The sequence below is a fragment of the Sturnira hondurensis genome, unplaced genomic scaffold, assembly GCF_014824575.4.
Source record: "Sturnira hondurensis isolate 20B ecotype Veracruz unplaced genomic scaffold, ASM1482457v3 Scaffold0008640, whole genome shotgun sequence".
Lineage (NCBI taxonomy): Eukaryota > Metazoa > Chordata > Mammalia > Chiroptera > Phyllostomidae > Sturnira > Sturnira hondurensis.
Window position 1 is genome coordinate 23,077,512 of NW_028081271.1, and position 26,259 is coordinate 23,103,770.

General features: G+C 40.4%; 1 protein-coding gene and 1 long non-coding RNA gene across 2 annotated transcripts; one reads left to right on the forward strand and one right to left on the reverse strand.

The window, feature by feature from the left end:
• Nucleotides 1-1,307: 1,307 nt before the first annotated feature.
• Nucleotides 1,308-8,034, reverse strand: LOC118993220 (uncharacterized). Its single transcript, XR_005067802.1, has 3 exons — nucleotides 7,782-8,034; nucleotides 5,640-5,745; nucleotides 1,308-1,662 (listed from the first exon to the last, which is right to left on the reverse strand). It is a non-coding gene; the product is annotated as an uncharacterized LOC118993220 (long non-coding RNA).
• Nucleotides 8,035-8,144: 110 nt separating this feature from the next.
• Nucleotides 8,145-26,259, forward strand: FNTA (farnesyltransferase, CAAX box, subunit alpha). Its single transcript, XM_037055496.1, has 9 exons — nucleotides 8,145-8,390; nucleotides 10,488-10,573; nucleotides 13,666-13,780; nucleotides 15,200-15,304; nucleotides 17,748-17,874; nucleotides 19,487-19,635; nucleotides 23,440-23,502; nucleotides 25,019-25,190; nucleotides 25,475-26,259. The coding sequence occupies exons 1-9, from the start codon at nucleotides 8,194-8,196 to the stop codon at nucleotides 25,595-25,597; spliced, it is 1,137 nt and encodes a 378-aa protein (XP_036911391.1). The 5' UTR covers nucleotides 8,145-8,193; the 3' UTR covers nucleotides 25,598-26,259.

Here is a 26,259-nt window from a genome sequence, read left to right on the forward strand (position 1 = left end):
TTATGACTGCCAACTTGTTATGGTATTAATTATATGTATATCTTTATATGTATGCATATATTATATGTATATGAAGAACAAAGTTAAGATTTGGTCAAATTATATTTTCCCATTCAAGTACAAAAATGTTTTCAAGGCTGCAAAAAGTGTACAGTTGTTAAACAAGTTGTAAATAAAGACTTGTATAAAAATTCATCTGAGTTTTTTTCTCCTTTAAACCATGACAGAGCTCTGGCTAGTGTGGCGCAGTGGATTGAGTGCTGGCCTGCGGACCAAAGGGTCGCTGGTTCAATTCCCAGTCAGGGCACATGCTTGGGTTGCGGGCCAGGCCCCCAGTAGGGAGGTACTTGAGAGACAACCACATGTTGATGTTTCTTTCCCTCTTTCTCCCCCCGCCCCCCCCCCCCGCTTCCTCTCTCTAAAAATAAATAAATAAAATCTTTTAAAAAACCAGCCATGACAGACACATTAATAATTGTCCAGCAGTGTTCATCCACTGTCTTTTGGCACTTGACATAGTGTCCTGTCAATTTAAAGATTATGCCCTGGCTGGTGTGGCTCAGTGGACTGAGCACCAGACTGCAAACCAAAGGGCACCAGTTCGACTGCCAATCAGAGTCAGGGCACATGTCTGGGTTGCTGGCCACGTCCCCAGTAGGGGACGTGCCAGGGGAAACCACACATTAATGTTCCTTCCCCCTCTCTCTCCCTTCCCCTCTCTCTAAAAATAAATAAATAACACCTTTAAAAACAAGATTATACCACTGCTTTAGTGTAAGTCAAAAATATTCTTTGAGGTTTTTTTTCTAGTACCCATGATAGTTTCTGTCTTGATTGAGGCTGGCACTGAATGTTTGTAAACTGACTGTCCAAAGTTCTTAGGGGCAAAAAGTTAATCATGGCTGCTCCCATCTTAGAGTTCTGTTGATATGATCAGCCTCACCACAGACCGTACAGCCAGAACGAGTGGTAGAGTATTTACTTTGTTTAACAACATGAAGTATTACTGTTAGCATTCCATTTAAACAGTAAGTGCCCTTTTCCTGCCTTGTAGACCCTTACAGATCACCATGTTCTCTCCCCACCCTAAACATTATGGAAATACACATCTTCAGTGTTATGTAAAGTGGTAGTAGCAGTGTGTAAATTGGTTACATTTACATTAAAATAATCAGCTAAGGAATTCAAAAGTGAACTCAGCACCAAGATACTAGTATACACATAGCTCCTTATAATGTCAAAAAAATGTATATAAGTTTGTTTACATACACACACAAGCTTGGAGGTAACCATATTAAGTTCAGCATTTATTGTCCCAAGTATTTAATATTGAAGCACATGAGGCAGAAAACTTGAACCACAAAAATTAAACCCAAAAATGCCTTTGCCTTCAAAGATTTGTGATTAAATGGGACAGACACAACACAGGCAAGTTCCCAAAGAGAAGTATCCCAGGTGAAGATCTACCAGTTTGCTACTGTTCTGGTTATTGCTAGATCACAAACCACTCCAAAATTTAACTGCTTTAAATGGAATGTTACTTCTCTCGGGCCTGGAGGCAGGCCCGGCTGCTCTCAGCTGGGGTCCCTCATTCCGTGGCCGTGTGGTGATGTCCCAGGCTGGTCATCTGAAGGCTGTCCTCTCATGTGTTGGGAACCCGGGCTGACATGGACAGAACCAGTATTACATGACATGTCATAGGGCCTTCTTTAAGAAAACGAGAAAAAATGGTAAAAATATGAGCAATAAAATGACAATAAATGCCTGTCCACCAACAACGGAATCTAGAAAGCAAACAAGCAGAACAGAAACAGACTCATATAGATAACAGAACATTTTGACAGCTGCCAGATAGGAGCCGGTTGGGCGAATGGGTGAAAAAGGTGAGGGAATTAAATAGTACTGCCCTGGCTGGTGTGGCTCAATGGGTTGAGAGCTGGCCTGTGAACCAAAAGGTCACCATTCGATTCTCGGCCAGGACACATGCCTGGGTCACAGCCAAGTCCCCAGTTGGGGCCCTGGAAGAGGTAGCCAATCAATGTTTCTCTCACACACTGATGTTTCTCTTTCTCCCTCTCTCTCTAAAAATAAAATCTTTTTTAAAAAAGCAAAAATTGGGCCCTGGCTGGTGTAGCCCAGTGGATTGAGCGCGGGCCTGCAAACCACACAATCGCGGTTCGATTCCCAGTCAGGGCACATGCCTGGGTTGCAGGCCAGTTCCCGGCAGGGGACTCACAATAGGCAACCACACATTGATATTTCTCTCCTTCTCTCCTTCCCTTCCCCTCTAAAGATAAATATATAAAATTTCAAAAAAAAAGCAAACATTGGTTATTATAGAATAATCATGGGGATGTAAAGAACAGCATGGGGAATATAGTCAATATTTTAATAACTATGGTGACAGATGGGTGCAAGATTTCTTGGGATGATTATATAGTAAGTGATGTATTGTCTAATCACTGGGGTATACACCTGAATCTAATATAATAATGTATGTCAAATGTAATTGAAAAATAAAAACTGATTTTAACGTTTTTTTTAAAGATTTTATTTATTTATCTTTAGAGGGGAAGGGAAGGAGAGAGGGAGAGAAACATCAGTGTATGGTTGCCTCTCATGGGTCCCCTGCTGGGAACTGGTCAGCAACCCAGGCATGTGCCCTGACTGGGAATCGAACTGCGATCATCTGGTTCGCAGGCCCGCGCTCAATCCACTGAACTACACCAGCCAGGGCAATAAAAACTGATTTAAAAAAAATAACTAGCGCCCTGGCTGGTGTAGCTCAGTGGATTGAGCGCGGGCCTGCGAACCACACGATCGCGGTTCGATTCCCAGTCAGGGCACATGCCTGGGTTGCAGGCCAGTTCCCAGCAGGGGACTCACGAGAGGCAACCATACATTGATATTTCTCTCCTTCTCTCTTTCCCTTCCTCTCTAAAGATAAATAAATAAAATCTTTAAAAAAAATAACTAGCATTAGTCAGCAGGAGGAGAAGCTGGAGTCCTCATGTAGCAGCTGCGGAAAAGAGTTCCTCGAAAAAGTGAAACAAAATTACCATATGACCAAGCAACCCCACTCTGGGTATATACCCAAGGGAAGTGAAAGCAGGGACTCTAACATATTTCATTATTCACAACAGCAAAGAGATGAAGCCCAGTTTCATTAACATATGAATGTGTAAACAACTGTGGGCTATACATACAACAGGATATTATTTAGCCTTAAAAGAAAAGGAAATTCTGCCATATTCTACAACATGGATGAACCTGGGGGGCATTATGCAAGGTGAAAAAAAACAGTTACAAAAGGACAAATCTGCCTGATTCCATTTCTACAAGGTACCCAGGAGCATCAAATTCAGAGAGACAAAGTACCATAGTGATTACTAGGACCTGGAGGAAGGAGGGAATGGGGAGTTGTAAAGGGGACAAAGAGTTTCACTCTGTGAAGATAAAGATGGAGGGTGGAGATGGGAAGTAGCAATGGCTGCACAACAATGTACTTAATGCCACTGAACTGTACACTGAAATGTGGTTTAAAAGATAAACGTTATGAATTGCCATAATAACAATTCAATCCCGAATTCTTACCATTGTCCTTGGCTTCCCCTTTAACCTCGCCTACCAATTCCCTCTCCTCACTACAGGGCTTCAGTTCTTGGGATGCTTGCTTAACCCCAAACACTTCTAAGCACACATTTTCTTTCTCCTCTTGGGTCTCTGCTCAAATGGGTCCCACAAAAGGAACCTTCCTAACTACTGTAGAGCAGGGGTCCCCAACCCTGGGACCACGGACTGGTACAGGTCTGCTTCCTGTTAGGAATCTGGCGGCACAGCACCAGGTGAACTGCGGGCTAGAAAAGCTTCATTTATAGCATTCGTAGCCGCTCCCCATCGCCTGCATTACTGCCTGCGCTCTGCCTCCTGCCCACATTAGATTCTCACAGGAGGGACTTCCGGCCAAGATGGAGGTGTAGGTGGAAACACTGTGCCTCCTCGCACAACCAAGTTTAAAGACAATAAAGTTTTAGTAACAAAAACACAACTGTTGTGTTCTACAACACAGAAAATTGAACTATATGGAAGTCCGACAACAAGGAACCGTTCAGCCAAACCGGTAAGAGGGGCAGAGCCAGCGGCTGGCGGTGCAGGAAAACTCAGCCAGACTGACGCAGGCACGCAGGCGGTGGTTGGCAGATCACAGGTGTGGGGTTGCAACGGGCAGACCCAGTCGGGGCGCAAGGTGGCGGGCTGACTGCAGTCACACGTTGGTGCACAGGTAGACCAGGTGAAGGAGCGAGTAGAGAGACGAACTGCACGGGCCTCAGCGGTGGGAAGCAGCAGAGGGAACTGCCATTGCCTCTCTTGGACCCCGCCCCCACATACAGCGTCACAACCCAGCCACTGAGTTGCCTCGCCCTGGTGAACCCTCATACCTATGTAACAGGTGCGAGCAGACCAAAACATGGCTCAAGAAGAACTCAAAGCCCCAGAACCACTAACTCTAAGCGACCAAGAAATAGCCAACCTATCAGATGCACAGTTCAAAATACTGGTGACCAGGATGCTCACAGAACTGGTTGATTTTAGTCACAAATTAGAGGAACACATGAAGGATAAACTAATTGAAATGAAGAGAAATGCATAGGAAACCAATAGTGATGGAAAGGAAACTGGGACTCAAATCAATGGAATGGACCAGAAGGAAGAACGAAACATCCAACCAGAAAAGAATGAAGAAACAAGAATTCAAAAAAAGGAGAGGCTTAGGAACCTTCAGGACATCTTTTAAATGTTCCAACATCCAAATTATAGGGGTACCAGAAGGGGAAGAGGAGGAGCAACAAGTGGAAAACTTATTTGAACAAATAATAAAGGAGAACTTCCCCAGTCTGGCAAAGAAAATAGACTTCCAGGAAACCCAGGAAGCTCAGAGAGTCCCAAAGAAGTTGGACCTGAGGACAAACACAGCAAGGCACATCATAATTACATTAGCCAAGATTAAAATGAAGGAGAGAATCCTAGAAGCAGCGAGAGACAAGGGGACAGTCACCTATAAAGGAGTTCCCATCAGACTGTCAGCGGATTTCTCAAAAGAGACCTTACAGGCAAGAAGGGGCTGGAAGGAAGTATTCCAAGTCATGAAATCCAAAGACCTACATCCAAGATTGCTCTATGCAGCAAAGCTTTCATTTAGAATGGAAGGGCAGATAAAGTGCTTCTCGGATAAGATCAAATTTAAGGAGTTCATCATCACCAAGCCCTTATTATATGAAATGTTAAAGGGACTTATCTAGGAAAAAGAAGATAAAAAATATGAACTGTGAAAGGACAGCAAACTCACCGTTATTAATAACCACACCTAAAACAAAAGCAAACCAAGAGGACAGCTAGATCGGGAGCAGAACCATAGAAGTGAAGAACACATGGAGGGTTAGCAATAGGGGAGTGGGAGGAGGAGAAGCGGGGAGAAGGTACAGAGGATAAGTAGCATAGACACAAACGGGGGAATGGTGGGGGGTGTGTGCAGGGTGGAGGGAAATGAAGGGGGGAATAGGACAACTGTAATGGTATAATCAATGAAATATATTTTTAAAAATTAAAAAAAAAGATTCTCACAGGAGAGCAAACCTTACAGTGAACTGTGCCAGTGAGGGATCTGGGCTTCATGCTCTGTAGGAGAATCTAAAGCTTGAAGATCTCAGGTGCAGCTGAGGTGGTGATGCTGGCACTGGGGAGCGGCTGCAAATACAGATCATCATTAGCAAAGAGGTTGGACTGGACAGAGACCACAATAAATCAGTTGCTTGCAGACTCATATCAAAACCCTATAGGTAAATGGCAAACGACAATTAAGCTGCATCCGGTGGCAGGCTATAAAGCCATCCCCTCCCACCCACCCCCACCCCCCACCCCCAGTCCATGGAAAAACTGTCTTCCACAAAACCAATCCCTGGTGCCAAAAAGGTTGGGGACCTCTGCTGTAGAGGGTAAAAAAAAGTTACCCTGTGGAGGGTAACTTGGCCTCTACCTTTCTGAGTTCATGGTTAAGCTCCCTGTAATAAAAGACAAATTAACAAGAGAAAAACCAATGGGTTTATCAACATGTACACTTCATATGTGTCTGGGAAAGACCTAGGGAAAAATTAGTCATTCCCTGAGGTTGCTTAGAATTCAAGCTTAACTGTTATACCATTTTAATAGGAAAGGATGGGGGTGCAGTGTAGGCCTCTTAGGGGAGAGTCATTTTTAGGACAGAAGAATGAACCCTCAGAAGAACTGATGGGATACCTGAGAGTTTGTGACAAAGTTTGCCTGGATGTGGTGTACACTTCTTTCAAAACTCCTGGGGAGCGGATTTATGACAAGTTTCTTTTGGAGGATCTGTCTTCAAGCAAATAAGGAGGGGGAGAGATCGGCACTCAGAAAATAGCTTGTGCGTGCTTTTGCTGTTTTGCAAATGCCTACATCTCAAATATGCCAAAGCACTTTATTCTGGAGCGGCACACCCTGAACACCTACAGACATACNGCAGGGTGGAGGGAAATGAAGGGGGGAATAGGACAACTGTAATGGCATAATCAATGAAATATATTTTTAAAAATAAAAAAAAAAAAGATTCTCACAGGAGAGCAAACCTTACAGTGAACTGTGCCAGTGAGGGATCTGGGCTTCATGCTCCATAGGAGAATCTAAAGCTTGAAGATCTCAGGTGCAGCTGAGGTGGGTATGCTGGCACTGGGGAGCGGCTGCAAATACAGATCATCATTAGCAAAGAGGTTGGACTGCACAGAGACCACAATAAATCAGTTGCTTGCAGACTCATATCAAAACCCTATAGGTAAACAGCAAACGACAATTAAGCTGCATCAGGTGGCAGGCTATAAAGCCATCCCCTCCCACCCCCACCCCCACCCCCACCCCCAGTCCATGGAAAAACTGTCTTCCACAAAACCAATCCCTGGTGCCAAAAAGGTTGGGGACCTCTGCTGTAGAGGGTAAAAAAAAAGTTACCCTGTGGAGGGTAACTTGGCCTCTACCTTTCTGAGTTCATGGTTAAGCTCCCTGTAATAAAAGACAAATTAACAAGAGAAAAACCAATGTGTTTATCAACATGTACACTTCATATGTGTCTGGGAAAGACCTAGGGAAAAATTAGTCATTCCCTGAGGTTGCTTAGAATTCAAGCTTAACTGTTATACCATTTTAATAGGAAAGGATGGGAGTGCAGTGTAGGCCTCTTAGGGGAGAGTCATTTTTAGGACAGAAGAATGAACCCTCAGAAGAACTGATGGGATACCTGAGAGTTTGTGACAAAGTTTGCCTGGATGTGGTGTACACTTCTACTTTCAAAACTCCTGGGGAGCGGATTTATGACAAGTTTCTTTTGGAGGATCTGTCTTCAAGCAAATAAGGAGGGGGAGAGATCGGCACTCAGAAAATAGCTTGTGCGTGCTTTTGCTGTTTTGCAAATGCCTACATCTCAAATATGCCAAAGCACTTTATTCTGGAGCGGCACACCCTGAACACCTACAGACATACATTAGGGTGGTATATACCACCCTTCACCAGAACGTAAACTTCATGAGCACTGCCAAGAGCAACCTTGGAACAGGATAGGTAGTCAATAAATAGTTAAATAAATGTTTACATCCACATATTACTTCTATATCATAACTTTTAATTTCAAAAGACAAAAACCCTGAATTACTTAAGTTCTGAGATGTAAACTCTTAGCATACAAATGAAAAAAAACGTGCATGAGGAACGTAACGGACCTTATAAGGTTGAGACCAGTTCCCTCGAGATGGGGTCTTGCGCTGTAGGCAAAAGGCTCTTATCCCTGGCTCCTAAGACTCAGAACAAAAAGAGAGGAGAGCCATCTCCCCAACTGAGGGGATCTAAGCAAGTCCCCAGTGCCCAACTACAGGCATTTGGGAAGACCAACATATGCAAAGACAAATAGAAAATCTGCAACCCTTAAGGAGAGTGGCGAAGTCTCGCCAGCATACAAAGACCCGAATAGGTCGGCCAAGGCCAAGGCACCCGCCCAGGACGCTCTAGGCCGCATCTCTATGGTAGGAAATCGAGAGAAGCGGAAGTGGGGCGCGTGAGGGGGGTGGGGAGAGGGAGGGGCGGGACCGTGGGGGCGGGGCCTCCGCCGCCAACTCGGCTGCGGACCGATGCGAGATGGCGGCCACTGAGGGGGTCGGCGAGGCTACGCAAGGCGGCGAGCCGGGTCAGCCGGAGCCGCCACCGCCCCAGCCGCAACCTCCGCCGCCCCAGCAGCAGCAAGAAGTGATGGCGGCCGAGGCCGGAGAAGCGGTGGCATCCCCTATGGATGACGGGTTCCTGAGCCTGGACTCACCTGCCTATGTTCTGTACAGGTAACTCCCACGGCAGGGCCGCAGGTTAGGAATCCCTCCCCTCGAAGTCGGGGGCTTTCCCTGGGCTGCGGTCCTCGGTTCTCGGGCGGCTCCTTCTGCCTCGCCTTGTCCCGCCGAAGTTTCCGCGGCCTCGCCGTCCGGCTGGCGGGGGGCGCCCTCGGCGGGTCTGCACTCGGCGGCCCTCGCGCTCCCCGGAGCCCAGACTGTCACCGAGGGACGGGAGGGGCAGGACGCCAGGCAGCGCAGAACACTGGAGACCACTCTTTCTTTGGCTGTGTAGGTGTCGTGGTTCAGGAATTTAAGAAATCTCCCGCTCTGCTTTATACTCCCACAAAGATAGCCTGACAATAATCTGACTCTATACCGGAGGACGGGCGCATTTTGATAACCTGGCAAGGAATAATGATTTAAATAAGGTACAGATTTGCTCACTTTAAAGACAAGGTGTAAGGGCTTCCCATGGTTTGTTCTGCTGAAATGGAGAGACCTAGTGTAAGATCTTTAAGGGCTAGGACATTTTCATTCAACATCTTAGCATATAGCATCCGCCAGGCACCTACCTAGTTAAGGCTGTAAGGATGGAAAGATGTTTGTTCCTTAAACTCTTACATATATTTCTATATCACCTCGTGCATAATACAAGTGATGTGTTGTAGGCAGTGTTGGGTACCGCTGAAACTCTTGCCTTTTCTCCCTGTCTTTGCCAACACCCAGCCCTACCTCATCAGCTCTTTATTTTCTTGTAATAATGCTGATTCCCTAGCTCCAATTGAACCTGCAGAGAGTCAAGAGAGAGGCCCTTATGTCTTATTTTTCTTTTGTCTTACTGATTTTCTCCTGAAGTAGGGAAACGCATTGGATTGCTTGTTTGCTTTGTTTTTATGAATGAGTGAAAGTTGCTATCAAGATTTTACTGTTTTATTGTTAATGTTTTACTGACTTAAACTGGTTGGGGGAGCTCCGTAACACTCACACCTGTTCTCTGGGTTGTGACCTACTCAGCTGCTTCGCTTGGCTATGTCTGATTTCCCAGTGACTTAAGTGGCAGCCTAACCTTTCTCATGCCCCTCCCCAGGCTCCAGGTCTCACACCTCAGGTGATTGTTTCCCTGTTACAGTGGGCGCAATTTCAGGATTGTCTGGATGCTACAGAATCTTTGCTGTCAGTAGTTAATTGGTATAGAGGACCAAAAAATTGTGTGAGAGGAAAAGAAAATAAGTAAAAGAGTAGTTAAAACAAGTTTGTGCACACTGGGCAGTTCACACAGAAATGTCTGTAGGCATCCCATTGTCAGGATTATAATGTTATTTTAACATTGATAATGAGATAATTCATTGAATACTTACTGTATGCATTTATTACATGCCACAAGCTGTATTGGTAACACAACATAAATATTTCAGCATAATAATATTATGTATATATTAGGTACTATATGCTTATTATTATGCACATTTTAAGTGCTTAACATTGTCTCACTTAATCCTCCAAACAGCTTTCTAAATTTGGTTGGTAATAGTATCATCTCTGTTTTATAAAGGAAGAAAGTGAGGCCCAGAGACGTTAAGTAACTTTTTCAAAGTCACACAGCTGTAAGTGGGACAGCCAATATTCAACTCAGGTGTCAGGTTCCAGAGCCTGCTGCCTCCTGACTGCTTGGACTGCCTCTCAGCATACAATAAACTAGTAGTGTTTACTCTGCTTTTAAAACGTTGGTTCCTAGTAATCCTAGTAAATTGTTACTCAAAAATTTTTAAAATACTAACTCCAGAGTCTTAACTACACCAATGAATAGATTGATTTCTAAGTTAGAACTGTTATGTACATGCTGCAAAAGTATGTTTTCTTACATAAAAATTTTAAATTTGAAAACTCAAGTTATTAACTTATTTGTAAGATTATTCATATTATTTTTATTTTGAAGTTTAATATGTAAAGGAGAGTGGCAACACTTGGTCCTGAAGAATCCAACCATGGTTACATTAAGGTGTTTATAAGTTACTAGTATTAATATGTGTATTTGTTGCCATTTTTAAAAACACTGGGGTTCTTTTTCTTATGCATTTGAATATAATCACTGAAAAAAATGTATTTCAGAGACAGAGCAGAATGGGCTGATATAGATCCAGTGCCACAGAACGACGGCCCCAACCCAGTGGTCCAGATCATTTACAGTGAAAAATGTAAGTTTACTCTTATTAGGAAAAGGTCTCTAAGTCAAGCTTAGTAGCAGAGTTGAAATTCACAACTATATGGCTAGACAGATGACCGATTTTTACCTAATAAAGATCGAAATGACTATAATAAGCTAACTTTGTGTTTTTATGTAAATTATTTTCATGGTTAAAAGTTTTATTTTTTCCAGAGAGTGGAATAATCTAAGTAATGAATGTTATAATACATAATAGCTACTGTGTTACTGTGTTTTTTATTGACTATTAATCTACAACATAAACGAGTTACTGTTTTATTTAGAATAAACTTTGGTTGCTGAAACATGAGTATTTCAAAATATATTTTAGCAATGAATGTTAGGTTTAGTTGGAACACATTTACTGATATGAAAATGAATGGACTGTTTTCTTTGATAAAGTATCATTTTTTCATATTGAATGTGAAAATGCTTTGTAAATTGGAGGCTGTGTAAATGTGAATTGTTAGTTGTTCTTCTTGAAAAGAGAAATGAATAGAAATGGAATGCTAGTTTTGTGTGTGTGTGCATGTATATATTTCTTTCAGTTAAGGCTTTGTTATCCCAGATCATTCCTGTGTTACAAAAGGCATTATTTTTTCCTGATTATTAGGTAATGCCAAAAATGTTTGAAAAGGAAGAATAATGGTGTGAGGGTTTGCCTTACCAAATATGAAAATATACTACTACAAATAGTTATCCTGTGAAATGGGAACAGAAATAGATTACTAAGGAATCTAAAAATTCATCATCAGTATAAGCAGGAACTTAATATTTGAGAAAAAAAGAATATCTCATACCTGTATGAAAAAGATGGATTAATCAAATAATGGTTTTGTAATGTTTGCTATGCATTTGGTTGGTTATATGCAAAATTATACCCCAGTCTCTTACCTTACGTGAAAATAAATTACAGATGAATTAAACTTCCAGAACAAAATTGTAAACATACTAGGAGCAAGTATTAGAGAATAATCTTTCATTCTTGGGGAGAATAAGAAAGTAAGCAAGAAGCCCTGGCTGGTGTAGCTCAGTGGATTGAGCGCCGGCCTGTGAACCAGAGGATCGCGGTTCGATTCCCAGTCAGGGCACATGCCTGGGTTGCAGGCTGGTTCCCTGCAGGCCAACTCCCAGCAGGGGATGCACGAAAGGCAACCATACATTGATGTTTCTCTCCCTCTCCTTCCCCTCTAAAGATAAATAAATAAATAAATAAAATCTTTAAAAAAAAAAAAGAAAGTAAGCAAGATATAAAACTCAGAATTGATTAAGGAAAAGATCAGAAGATATAAAAATGCAAAACTTTCACACTATGAGAGATGTTATATTTGAAAATATAATTCACTAGAAGAAATGCAAATATCTTCAAAGAGATGTTAACCTCACTGGTGATCAGAGAAAGGAAAACCACATGTTTTCAGGTTTGTAAGGTACCTATAACAAAGATATCAGAGAAAACTGGTACAGTCATATGTTTCTCTTGGGGTTAGAAATAATAATACCATGACAAGTTAAAAAGCAAGCAGCGGTGTGGGAGAAGAAACACCATATAAAATAGAGGGTTGATAATTTAGAACTTTATAAGGAATTCCTACAAAATGTTAAGGAAACAAACTAATAAAAAATGGAGAAAGGGTATGAACTGATGACTCACAGAAGAGGAAATTTCATTGGCTATTAATTGGGGGGAAATCCGTTATCATTAGGAATGAGAGATGCACAGTAAAAGAGAAATGTCATTTTCTACCCATAAATTAAGTGGCAAAGAGTAAAGATCTCAGGTATTAGGACATATGAATAGGTACATACATTTCCAGTGGTAGTTTTCATATTTAAGCCATTTTGGAAAGCAGTGTGGTATATCTAGTAGAGCTGCCTGAGTGCTGTTTCCGTGATGTGTTCTTGGTTCACTCTGGCTCGTGGCACCAGAAGACACTTGCTAGGAGGTTAGGAGCACAGGCTTCAGAGCCAGACCAGCCAGTTCAAATTCTAACTTCATTTTTTTTTTAAAGATTTTATTTATTTATAGAGGGGAAGGAGAGAGGGAGAGAAACATCAATGTATGGTTGCCTTTTGTGCATCCCCTGCTGGGAGTTGGCCTGCAGGGAACTGGCCTGCAACCCAGGCATGTGCCCTGACTGGGAATCGAACCTTGATCGTCTGGTTCGCAGGCCCGCACTCAATCCACTGAGCTATGCCAGCCAGGGCTCTAACTTCATTTTATGGGCTCTGTGACCCTGAACAAGTTATTTAATATTTAACCTCTGTGTACCTCTATTCCTCCCCTATACCATATTTTGGAGAATGGGTAAATGAAATGTATCGTTGTCATGCAATTTAATGCTACATAAGTATTCAGAGGATCTAGATCTGTTAAAACGTGGGCAGATCTCAGAAACAATGTTCAGTCGGAAAAAACGCAAGTTTTAGAAACTTGTGGCTGTAACACACACATCATGGTGGCATTCACACAGTCATTTGGTTTGCTTTTGCTTATTGTTCAAAGTTAGCGATTTTCAACCTTTTTCATCTCATGTCACACATGAACTGATTACTGAAATTCTGTGGCACACTAAAAAGTGTATTTTTTGCTGATCTGAAAAAATCGGTATAATTTTGATTCATTCACATCTGACAGCTGTTGTGTTGGTTGTTATTTACATATTTATTTATTTATTTATTTATTTATTGGCAATCTAAGGGAAAACTCCGTGCTTCTGACTGAATAGTCAGTTTTTGCATGTTTTGAAAATTCTGTGGCAAACCAGTGTACCTCAGCATACTGGTTGAAAATAGCTGTTCTGAATAATGCAATAAAGTAGCTTTCCTTGTAAAATGTAACAGCATATTATAATGGTAGTTTTAAAGAAGGAAGATAGCCCTGGCTGATGTGGCTCAGTGGAGTGAGTGCCCGCCTGTGTCGGCACATGCCTGGGTTGCAGGCCAGATTCCCAGTAGGGGGCACAGGAGAGGCAACCACACATTGATGTTTCTCTTCCTTTCTCCTTTCCTTCCCCTCTCTCTGAAAATAAATAAAATCTTAAGAAGAAAGATAGTCCTAATGCAGTTTTGTGTTGTTTACAGTTAGAGATGTTTATGATTATTTTCGGGCCGTTCTGCAGCGTGATGAAAGAAGTGAACGAGCTTTTAAACTAACTGGAGATGCTATTGAGTTAAATGCAGCCAATTATACAGTGTGGTGAGTAATACACATTATTAACATATCCTGTTTAAATGTCTCGTGTTTTAGTTTATGTGGCTTTTCTTTTTCTTAACACTAATTTTTATCAAAATAATTCACATCAGTTTCAAAGTCAGAGATTGAGTGAGAAATGGTGACCTCTGCCTCATTCTTTCTCTCTGCCAGAGTCCCACTCCCTAAAGACAGTAACTCTTGGGTGTTTTTTCTTGAATTAAACTCTGTATTCTAAATAATATGCTTAATTGTGATTTTTAATCATTTTAGACATTATTTATTTCTTCTGTGGGAGAAACAGTTTACTCTCCACTACACTTCTTTTATTTATAAGTAGCATTTTGTAGTGGTTTTAAAAGTAAAATATCATTAGTTGGTTGTCTTGTCTTACATTTCACACTTGTTGTCTTTTGCTATTTCTGCTTCAAAATGCTTGGTTCTTATGGAAAACAGTATAGAAGTTCTTAAAAAAATTAACAGTAGAGCTGCCATATGATGTAGCAACTCCACTTCTGGGTATTTATGTGAAGAAAACAAAAACACTAACTTGAAAGGTCACTCATGCTCCTGTGCTCATTGCAGCGTGACCAGGAGCAGCCGGATCTGTGTGGGAGATAAAGGCGTGGTGCACGCACAGGCTGGGGCAGAAGTGGGCTTACAGTTTTGAGGATGCAAAACAGTTTAGTCTTGCATTATTATTTATTAATTATTGTATTTATTTGTATTACGGCTGTAAATCTACTTTTGCCCCCCCCTTTACCCACAATAGAATATTATGCAGCAATTAAAAAGAACGAAATCTTGCTATTTGTGACAATATGGGTGGACATAGAGGGTATTATGCTAAGTGAAATAAGTCAGACAAAGACAAACATATGATTTTACGTATATGTGGAATCTAAAAGAGCAAAATAAATGAATGAATGAAACAGAACAGAAACAAACCCATAGTTACAGAGAACAAACCATGGTTGGTGAGAGAGAGGGGTTAGGGAGATTGGGAGAAAAAATTTATTTTTATCCTTTTTGTAAAAGATTTTATTTATTTATTTTTAGAGAGGGGGAAGGGTGGGAGAAAGAGGAGAGAAATACTGATGTGCAAGAGATACATTGATCTGTTGCCTGTTGCATACCCCCTACTGGGGACCTGGCCTACACCCCAGGCATGTTCCTTGACTGGGAATTGACCCGGTGACCTTTTGGTTTGTAGGCCATCACTCAATCCACTGAGCCACACCAATCAAAGTAAAAAAAATTTTTTTTAATGCTACATTATTCCAATCACCAGATAGTTGTAATGACTTTGGACAACCACTAAAAAAAGGTATAATTATGTTGTTGTCTTGCAGCTTTAGTTGATACTATGGCTAGATAATTTATGCGGAATAATGAGACATTTTGAATGTTTGGTATTTGTTGTAGGCATTTTCGGAGAGTTCTCTTAAAGTCACTTCAAAAGGATCTGCATGAGGAAATGAACTACATCACTGCAATAATTGAAGAGCAGCCCAAAAACTATCAAGTTTGGTAAGATGAAAATAGGAAGGAAACATGTCACTGTGCTAATAGTTTCCAGGTATAATCTCATCATCATGGGTGATGAGATTATAGGGAATTTTTTGTTTCTTTACAATTTTAGTACTTTGCGTTGGAGCTAATGTTACCTGTCTCATAGGGTTGTTGGGAGGATTAAATTAAGCACTAAACGTGCTTAAAGTGGTGCCTGACCCATAGTTAACACTCAAGTGTTTGTTGATAAGAATATCAACATTAGCGTATAATATTGCTAGAGTCAGAAAAAGGTGACTTTCTGGTATTTGACCTTGTATTTGTTTATTCAAAATATACTGTTGCTAGAGACACAAAGATGAAAAAGATACAGTCTAAAAGGAAAAGCAAATAAACCAGTTATTTTACAGTGCAATATGAAAAGCATAATGTAGTTTTTCGCAGAGTGTATTTGTTCTAGAAATTAAGCCCCTCAGTTAACGTAGACTAGAGTATGTATTATTATTGGGCAGGGGGAAGCAGAACACAATGGGGAAAAGAAATTATGGAGCAAGCAGACAGAGAAATAAAGAGCCTCAACAGGACCTGGGTTATAGTGAGCACTCCATGAATGGAAGCTGCCGTGGCTGCTATTTAGTGCGGGGGTGCACAGGAAGGGGTGGAGGAAGTGGGGGCAGGTGGTCTCGGTGCAGCTGGTGCAGAGGAAGCAGCAGCACGGTGTCACCAAGCACTGGCTGCAGTTTCTGTGCCGCTCACTGCCTGTTCATAGTGCAGGACTTGCCATCACTTTATCTTTTTTGGTGTGGTGACTGACACACATGTCTATACTTTATGCCTGACATTTAAGGATGATTTCTGAGAGGATGGACCTCTGAGGCAATGAAAATATTCCAGGGAGATGCATGAAAGAGAGCACGAGGTATTGAGGAATTGTGTGATTCCATGTGATTAGAGTAAATTCGGGAGTGATGGGATAAAGTCACAAAGAGCCTTGTGAACATCGATAAGGAGTGTGGACTTGATCATAGCGGCAGTGGAGAGTTATTGACAGATTTTAATTAAGGAAGTGAGATGATTAGATTTGTGTCTTAGCTGTTTTACCCTGACGGCCAGGTAGAACACAGATGGAACAGGTTTGCAGTCTGGTCAGCCGTCAAGCTGGTACGGGCTAGGAGAGAGTATAGGTGGGTATAGGAAAGATAAGGATAAATTTGAGCTAGGGTTTGGGGACAGAAGCAACAGGTTGTGAAATTTAATTTATTGGAGGAGTGATAGAGAACAATGATGTCTATGCATTTGGCTTAACCACTGGGTGAATGGTGGTGCCAGCCATGAAGGGGACTCGGGAGACAAAGCAGCACATTTGTGGGGAAGGAGGATGGATTCAGTATTGGACAAATGGAATTTGCTGTGCTTATGGAAAACCTGGTCCAGTACATGGTTCGAAAATGCTCATGTGTAGCTGAGGTTATAGCTATAGGTGAGGATGCTTAGGAGAATTAGAGGAGACGGTTGAGGACAGAACACTCATGTTCTGGTGAATACTGGTGAATACTGTACTGGTGAATACTGTACTGGTGAATACTGTCACTTAAGAAGTGTTCCAGGATGACTGAGGAGGGAAACCAAAAGTTAGTGTCACCACAGAAACCAAGAGAAGAGAGTTTTAGGAAGAAAGGAGTGGATGGCAATATCAGCTACTGCAGAGAGGTCAAGGAGAGTAAGGACTAGAAGTTACTGGCAGATTTGTTAATTAGGTGGGTGCTGGTGAGAGACCGTGGCATGAGCAGTCCTCCCCCCAGGGGTGCGCTGGTGCCCGGGTGGGCAGCAGGGAAGTGGTGGGAAGAGGAAAGAAGCCACATAGCGGATCGAATCACAAATGGAAGATGAGGGTTGGCTATTGCAGAAAGAAGACATAGCAAGTAGCGAGCCAGGGGTATGTTTTTTGTTTTGCTTTTTCAATGTGGAAAACTCCTCTTGACAAATTTTTAATTTATCGTAATTTGCCAGAATAGAAATAAATTTAATTCAGCCCACGAACTGGTGAAATGAGCATTTATTTGCTTGCATGGTGACACTTTGGACTGACTTTGGGAAAACTGACAGCCTATTTATAATCAGAGGAGCTTCCAAACTTGATAAAACGGTATTACATTTCCTGTAGTGTCACTATACCATCTGGGAATGTTCCCAAGATCTTTGACAGAGCTTTGTGATTGTCAAAAGAGTACTATGCCTCCAGATTTAGCTCGAAATAAACCTTCTTTAAGCCATAAACTGTTTGATTTCATTTTACACAAAAATCACAAATCACTATTTTATGTTTTTCAACTTACTGTTCTGAAATTTTTTCTTCTTAGTGTTTCTTTTGTGTAACCTTTTTTTCCCAGTAGTCTTGAGAATCAGAGCTGAATTTCTGGGTAAATTAACACAAATCTCTTCTCCCTTCGTCTATCTTTAGGCATCACAGGAGAGTGTTAGTGGAATGGCTGAAAGATCCATCTCAGGAGCTTGAGTTTATTGCTGATATTCTTAACCAGGATGCAAAAAATTATCATGCCTGGCAACATCGACAGTGGGTTATTCAGGTATTGGCTTTGTTATTACAATGTTTCCAGATTATTATTTTTTAATGGAATTAAATTATTAAAATTAGTATTAATTTGTAAGTATACTTCTGAACTGAAACACACATATAGATCATTACACACAATGTGTATATAATTATTAATAGTAATTAAGCCCTGGCTGGTGTGTCTCAGTGGATTGAGCACCAGCCTGCAAACCAAGGAGTTGCTGGTTCGATTCCCGGTCAGAGCACATGCCTGAGTCACAGACCAGGTCCCCAGGAGGGGGCACACAAGAGGCAACCACACATTGATGTTTCTTTCCTCTTTCTCCCTTCCTCTCTGTCTGGAAATAGATAAATAAAATCTTTAAAAATAATAATATGATAATAATGAAGAGACATAATTATCTGACATCCTTCATGTTGGTTAACCTTCATTATCTCTTGAGATATGTTAGCTTCATATTAAAGAAGAATAATACTACTTACTATTTTCAGATCAAATTTGCCAACAAACTGAATTTTAAAAATACTTATACTTTTTTAATATAGCTGTGTGATTTTCATTAACAAGGGCATAGTTTACACTAAGATTTTTGCATACATAAATTTTGGAATATGATTTTACATTAAGTATTATATATTTTATTTCTGTCCACTTGTTAAAATTTTATGCTAAATCTTGAATAGAAGAGAATAGTTATGACTCCTACTCTGGGCACTTAATTTATTCTCCCAAACAATTCTGCTGTTGTTTACTATGAATTTTCTTTCAGTAATTGCTACTTTCTGCAGTGTTCATCGTACCAAGAGTATTTAATCAATTTTTTAATTTAAAATTTTAAACTTTTCTAACTTTGAATAAAGTTGTTTAAAGAAATACCTTTCTAAAGGTATTCGGTATTTTTATTTTTTATGAAATTGTTATTATCAAATAAGAACTATAACTCCACTAGCTTTTTCATAGTTAATGTCCCTGACTTTTTCAGCACTTGTAAGTCTTGGTCATTCTACTCTTTTTTCAAATTGTCTTTATTGAGTTATAATTTAAAAATTAAAACATCTCTATAATGTAAAAAATTTATGCCTAAATCTAATTATGTGTATTTCTTTACATGTATTTTAATGTAATTTTGTCATATATATGTATTTCATTCATTTATAACCCCTTTAATATTATATATTAATATCAAATTAATATGTTAAGGTTAATAATTTTCTTATTATGAGTTTGTTTTTTCCCTCTAAATTTCACCATAACAATACATAAACATTTAGTTAAATAAACTTTGTTATGATTTTCATTTAGTTCTTTACAAAAATTCTTGGCTCAAATAGTATATACATGCCTCCTGTTGTCTAAACTGTTCTCAGAAAGATGGTGCTGAATTCCAGGCCAGTTTGGCTGCTCACTCTTCCTAATTTCCTTCCTCCTGACCGTTCCCTTGTCTTTGAAAACTTTTCTTTCCCACTGCATTTGCTTGACTTGCACCTGTCATCCTCCTTCGACTGTGTACAGGGTCCGACACCTTCTGTTCACCCTACTTAGCTTTGTTGAAGTTGGATTTAGTTATTGTTTATAAATAATGGCTCATTTCTAATTGGCTATTTTATCTTTTATTTTCTTTTAGGAATTTAAACTTTGGGATAATGAGCTGCAGTATGTGGACCAACTTCTTAAAGAAGATGTGAGAAATAATTCTGTCTGGAACCAAAGATACTTTGTAATTTCTAACACCACTGGCTACAATGATCGTGCTGTATTGGAAAGAGAAGTCCAGTTAGTAATCTCCTTCACTTGTTCGTATTGGGGATACAGCAAAGATCAAGACTGCCCCCGGTTCTGCCACCGTGGAAGTAATAGGACAGACTACTTAGATGAAATAGTAAATTTACAAAGACGTATTATAGTGTACCTCTACTTTTAATGTCTTAACTTTCTTGAAATGTTGTTGCTAGAGAAGAAATCAGCCTGAGAAGAAATCAGATTTCCTAGTGTCTAGGAAGCTTTATTTTAAAACTATCTTATAAAATTCTTTTGAATAATAGCCTCCAGGTGCCATGTTATTCTAGTGCAGGGTTTGAGGCCAGATGATCTCTTTATTGCGGGAGCTGTCCTGTGAATCGTAAGTGTGTTTAGCAGCATTCTTGGCCTGTATGCCCTGTACAGACAGTGCTCGACTTAAAATGGTTTGACTTGAGATTTTCTGACTTGAAAATGTTGCGAAAGCCCTGGCTGGTGTGGCTCAGTGGATTAAATACCAGCCTGTGAACCAAGGGGTCACTGGTTCTATTCCCAGTCAGGGCACATGCCTGGGTTGTAGGCCTGTCCCCAGTGGGGGGAATGGGAGAGGCAACCACTCACTGATGTTTCCCTCTCTCCCTCCCTTCTCTCTCTAAAAATCAATAAATAAAATCTAAAAAAAAAAAGATGATGTGAAAATAATACACGTTCATTAGAAACCAGCTAGGCTAAGCTCTGATCTTCTGTAGGGTTGAGTGTATTAAATGCATTTTTAACCTAAGTATTTTCAGTTTACGGTGGGTTTATCAGGACGTAACCCCGTAGGTTGAGGAGCATCTGTCAGTAGTAACCGTTACCCGCAGTTGTGCCAGAGGTGCCCTCAGGAGCATAATCAGTCTCAGTTGAAAACTACTGCTCTAGAAACCACCACTCTGGCAAGCCTCTACCTCCTATGAGAGCTAGAAAATTTCTGGATTGGCGTGAATTTATGTATTATCCACATAACCATCGATCGTCCCCTCTTTTCTGACTTTTGTCTATTTTGCCTCAGTGGGCTGTTTTAGATTTGAACATGTTTGTTTTTTATAGCCTCCTGAGACCATAGTTATAATTTAATTATAGAAGTTACTTAACAGCTCTGGATTTTCTTTTGTGCTTGATATTCTGTTATAAGGATTAGGGTGGGGAAACGTGCACTGAAGGAAAGCAAGGCGTCATCCTTCAAAAAGTTCAGTGGCTTCCTTGCCAAAGGTAGAATGCTTCAGGTTATTCTGCCCTGAATTAACCCAATTAATAATCAGGGATTTTAAACTATTATATATTTATTATTTACTGTAGCCTACTACATTAGGTTAGGCCTAATAAGATAGTTAAAAGTTGAATATAAAGAGTTTGGAAAATGCAAACTTCTCTCATAGCCTTTAGATCACTGGATTTCTGTTACCAAATAGAAATAAAAATAATTACCCTGGCTGGTGTGGCTCAGTGAATTGAGTGCCTGCCTGGGAACCAAAGGGTCTCTGGTTTGATTCCTGGTCAGGGCAGATGCCTGGGTTGCGGGCCAGGTCTCCAGTAGGGGGCGTGTAAGAGGCAACCACACATTGATGTTTCTTTCCCTCTCTTTTTCCTCCCCTTCCCCTCTCTAAATATAAAGAAATTAATTAAAAATTAAAAAACAAAAGTATTTTAAATAATCAGGCAAGAATCTAAGAGGGTTTTTTTATGCTTAAAGTTTATTATACCCTTCAGATAGGTAGGTATAAGAAATAAGATGCTAAAAGTAGCAGTTATCTAGAATTTAGTTAATAAAATTTTTAACTCTTAAGAATACAAATAGATATAGCTGATTATTTCCTGTAGTTTTTTCCTCTTATTCTAAAAGTAATGCAGTCTAATTATGGGGGGATTGTACTGACTTGTTTAAAATAAAACATCAAAATCTCTTACTCTCCCTCTTCCCATATTCCATTCTTCAGGGCGAGCTACAAGTAGTGCAAGTGTCTTCCACGCCTCGCATACATTTGCAGACATGTCCAGCAGCCTAGGTGATACTGTACACATTGCTTTTTTCATTAAATACATCACGGTCATGTGTCCATTTGAGTACATAATCTAGTAGCACTATTAGTGATAGTTGCCATTTATCAAGCATTTACTATGTGCCAGGAAATCTTATTTACTTCTCATAACACTCAGGGATACCTGATGAAGAGCTTGAAACTCAGAGTAGTTCTGCAATGTGCGCAGGGCACAAGGGTCATAACCGATGAGGCCAGGATTGATGCCGGGCTGTCTGACATCCAAGTCTGTATTTCAGCCATTAAAATGGATAATGCTTGAGTGCATGTGTGTAAATGAATTTTTTAGGTTTGCCAAAATGAAACTAAGAATCTTCTGAAAGGACTAGTTAATACCTAATAGTGCTGAATTAGTTTATTGCTGTTCTCTCTGAAGAAAAAATGCTTTTGTATCAGCACTACAACAAAACCAAGAATACCAGACTTCAGTCGGTGTCTTACTTATTTGAGCAAGTATATAATGAAGCAATGTTCTGTAACTTTATTGGAGTTTTTTGCACCTGGATCTGAATTATATTTATAATAATCTGGTTCAGGGGAAGAGAAAATAGGGAGTATCCATTTTGACTGGGAATCACATCGCAGTTTACTAGTGACCTTGTTTGGGAATATGAGAAATGTACATTGGTGCCCTGACTGGGTGGTTCAGTTGGCTGAAGTGTCATCCCGCACACCAAAAGGCTGCGGGTTCGGCCTCTGGTCAGGGCACATACCTAGGTTGTGGTTCGGTCCCAGTCGGGACTCGGAAGGAAGGCAACCGATTGATGTTTCTCCATTTCTACCCTCCTTTCCTCTCTCTCTAAAATCAACAAACATATTCTCAAGTGAGGATTTTAAAAAAATACACATTTGTGTTGGTTTCTTATTTTTATTCATTGTCTATATAATTTCCATGGTGTCTATTTTGTATTATAGTGCCTAAGGTTTATAGTTTTCCTTTATCAATGACTTTGACAGCCATAAGTACATCTTGGACTTTTCCCCCAAGATTGCTCTAGCAGTAAAAGGAAAATATTGTTTTAGCCAACATTTCCTTCAGAGGGAAAGCCTAAATTAAAGGAAATCTCCCCCATTAATTTCTTTTTCTGTTGTGAATTGAGCCTTCATATTAAGTGTCCTTCCCCAGAACTGGATACAAATCTATAATAGGGAAGAACTGTGTAATTAAGAATCGATACCTGGCTGGTGTAGCTCAGTGGATTGAGCGCGGGCCTGCGAACCACACGATCGCAGTTCGATTCCCAGTCAGGGCACATGCCTGGGTTGCAAGCCAGTTCCCAGCAGGGAACTCACAAGAGGCAAGCATACATTGATACTTCTCTCCTTCTCTCTTTCCCTTCCCCTTTAAAGATAAATAAATAAAATCTTAAATAAAAAAAAAGAATCGATAGCTGGCCCTGACCGGTGTAGCTCAGTGGATTGAGCACGGGCCTGCGAACCACACGATTGCGGTTCGATTCCCAGTCAGGGCACATGCCTGGGTTGCAGGCCAGTTCCCAGCAGGGGACTCACAAGAAGCAATCATACATTGATATTTCTCTCCTTCTTCCCTTCCCCCCTAAGACAAATAAATAAAATATTAAAAAAAAAGAATCTATAGCTGGAGACTGGAGAGATTTAGATAAGACCCAGAATGATACCAAAGTTTACTGAGAAATGAAAGCACAAACCTGAGCTATGCCACACTCTTATAAAACTGTTTCTAATTATTGCACTACTCTTAAAATCATATACATATTTATTTGTGGGTTTTTTCTTATAGGTACACTCTGGAAATGATCAAACTAGTACCACATAATGAAAGTGCATGGAACTATTTGAAAGGGTAAGAGATGGTTTTTGCTTCTTTTATGTAAAATATAATCTGTTAATATGATGCATCATGGAATATGTTCAATAATCAGATTCCAAAAGGGTACTAAAGAATTTTCTGTATTTCTCTGAGAGCAGAAGTGTGTTATGGCCCTGGCTGGGGTGGCTCAGTGGATTGAGTGTGGGATGCGAACCAAGGAGTCACTGGTTCAATTCCTGGTCGGGGTGCATGCCTGGGTTGTGGGCCAGGTCTTCAGTCAGGGCACATGAGAGGCAATCACACATTGATGTTTCTTTCCTTCTCTTTCTCCCTCCCTTCCCCTCTCTCTAAAAATAAATAAATAGCCCTGGCTGGTGTAGCTCAGTGGATTGAGCACGGGCCTGCGAACCACATGGTTGCAGTTCGATTCCCAGTCAGGGCACATGCCTGGGTTGCAGGCCAGTTCCCAGCAGGGGACTCATGAGAGGCAACCATACATTGATGTTTCTCTCCTTCTTTCCTTCCTTTCCTCTCTAAAGATAAATAAATAAAATCTTTTAAAAAATATATAAAATCTTAAAAAAAAAAGAAGTATGTTATGGTAACACCCAAGAACAGTGCCTTCTACCCTTCTCTTCACCTCCCAAGTGCATACTAGCACAGGGTAGTCCATGAGTAAACAATAATAGAGTTGTAATTGTGTTCATGAATCCTTCAGTCTTTATGTCAATGAGTGGGATACACACACTCAGTTTATGTTCAGCTCAGGAACACAATAAGGCAGGGCCCACTGTTTACACTCAGATTGCCAGCCTTTCTGTTTTTACTTCTAGAGATCCCCTGTTACATGTCTCACTTGTTAAACTGACATGGTTTCCCTCGCCTGGCTACTGACATCACCAGTTTCCTTGTGGAACTGAGAGATCTCAAAGAGCCCAAGTACAGAGCCCAGTCATGCTGGGGGGTGTGGCCGGGGTAGGCTTCTCTAGTTCTGGGCAGCTAAAGAGATAAGGGACCATGTGACGAAGAATCAGAAAAATCTCTCATGTGTTTTCCTTCACTTTTCAATTTTAAGATTTATTTTTTGCTTTAATTTTATGTTGCAGTTTCAGTTATAAATGATCACTTTTAAACTTCATTATTCTTTTTTTAAAGATTTTTATTTATTTATTTTTAGACAGGGGAAAAGAGAAAGAGAGAGAGAGAAACATCATGTAAGGTTGCCTCTCACTTGCCCCCTGCTGTGGACCTGGCCTATAACCCAGGCATGTGCCCTGACTGGGAATTGAACCTGCAACCCTTTGGTTTGCAGACTAGTGCTCAGTCCACTGAGCCACACCAGCCAGGGCCTAGACTTCATAATTCTTTTAAATTGATTTTACTCAGCTCTGAATTATCATGAGAAAGCTTACATATAATTTAAAGTGTTCATTTAGCTTCACCCTCATTCATTCAAAGTGAGTCTCCTTTTCTTGTTTATTTCTCAGGGGTTATTTCTTGATCTCTCCACTATTTTTGTCCTAAAAATTTAGAATAACCTTTTTTTTAGGATTTTGCAGGATCGTGGTCTTTCCAAATATCCCAATCTATTAAATCAACTACTTGATTTGCAACCAAGTCACAGTTCCCCCTACCTAATTGCCTTTCTTGTGGATATCTATGAAGATATGCTAGAAAACCAATGTGATAACAAGGAGGACATTCTTAGTAAAGCATTGGAGGTAAGCCAGTGGAACTGGGCACTTTTATTTTTGGGTTCTCAGAATGGGGTCTGCCCAGTGCTAACATTCATGCCCCTTTCAACACAGTCACTGTGAATTCAGTGCAGGGCTATTTCTGCTGCTTAGGGCACCACCCATGTCGCTAGCAAACCTGGTTTGTGACTCTCGGGGGGCGGGGTGTCATCTGAACACCATCAGAGTTGAACTGTGTTAGCTCAGAAGCACTTGCCCTAAAGATTGAATTCTGTGTTTTCTTTAATGAATTTTTTGTTTTTCATTTTTAGTTATGTGAAATCCTAGCTAAAGAAAAGGACACTATAAGAAAGGAATATTGGAGATACATTGGAAGATCTCTTCAAAGCAAACACAGCACAGAAAGTGACCCACCAACAAATGTACAGCAATAACACCATCTAGAAGAACTTCATAGAATGCTTTTATTTTTTTAAGAGACTTTAATGCAGGAGTTTAAAACTGGAGCGAGCATTCCTTTCGCCTGTGGTGTAAAACTTGCACAGGTGTTGCTTTTTAACAAGAACTAAGTGTAATGTTCCCTGGGTGCTGCTGCTATTCATACTAGCTCTTAGTCATTTGATTCTTTTAAAGCGAAGTGATTTGTGCGGGGAGGGAGAAGAAACAAAGTCACATAAAGGAACTTTTGTAGACTTATGAACATTTACTCTAATCCCTTAGTATCAGCTCCTTCAATGGTATATGCAACAGGATTTGCAGCATTAATGACTGCAGATAACTGGTATGTAATGGATATGAAGTAACTTCAGTTCCGGTTCAGGAAGCAAGGAATGAAACTGTTACATTAGAGCCGTTACGCCACACTCACAGTATCGCTATCACTGTAACCAACTAATGCCAAAAGAACGGTTTTGTGATAAAACTACAGATGTATCCTAAAACAATGCCATAGTATTTTGATTTTTTAGATAACATTTAACTATATTCAAGGGACATTATCTTAGCTTAGAAAAGCAGTTGAGGAAGAAAATACTGATATAAAATTGTAGAAACCAGAAACATGATTACATTAAAGGAAATGTTATTACAGCTTGAA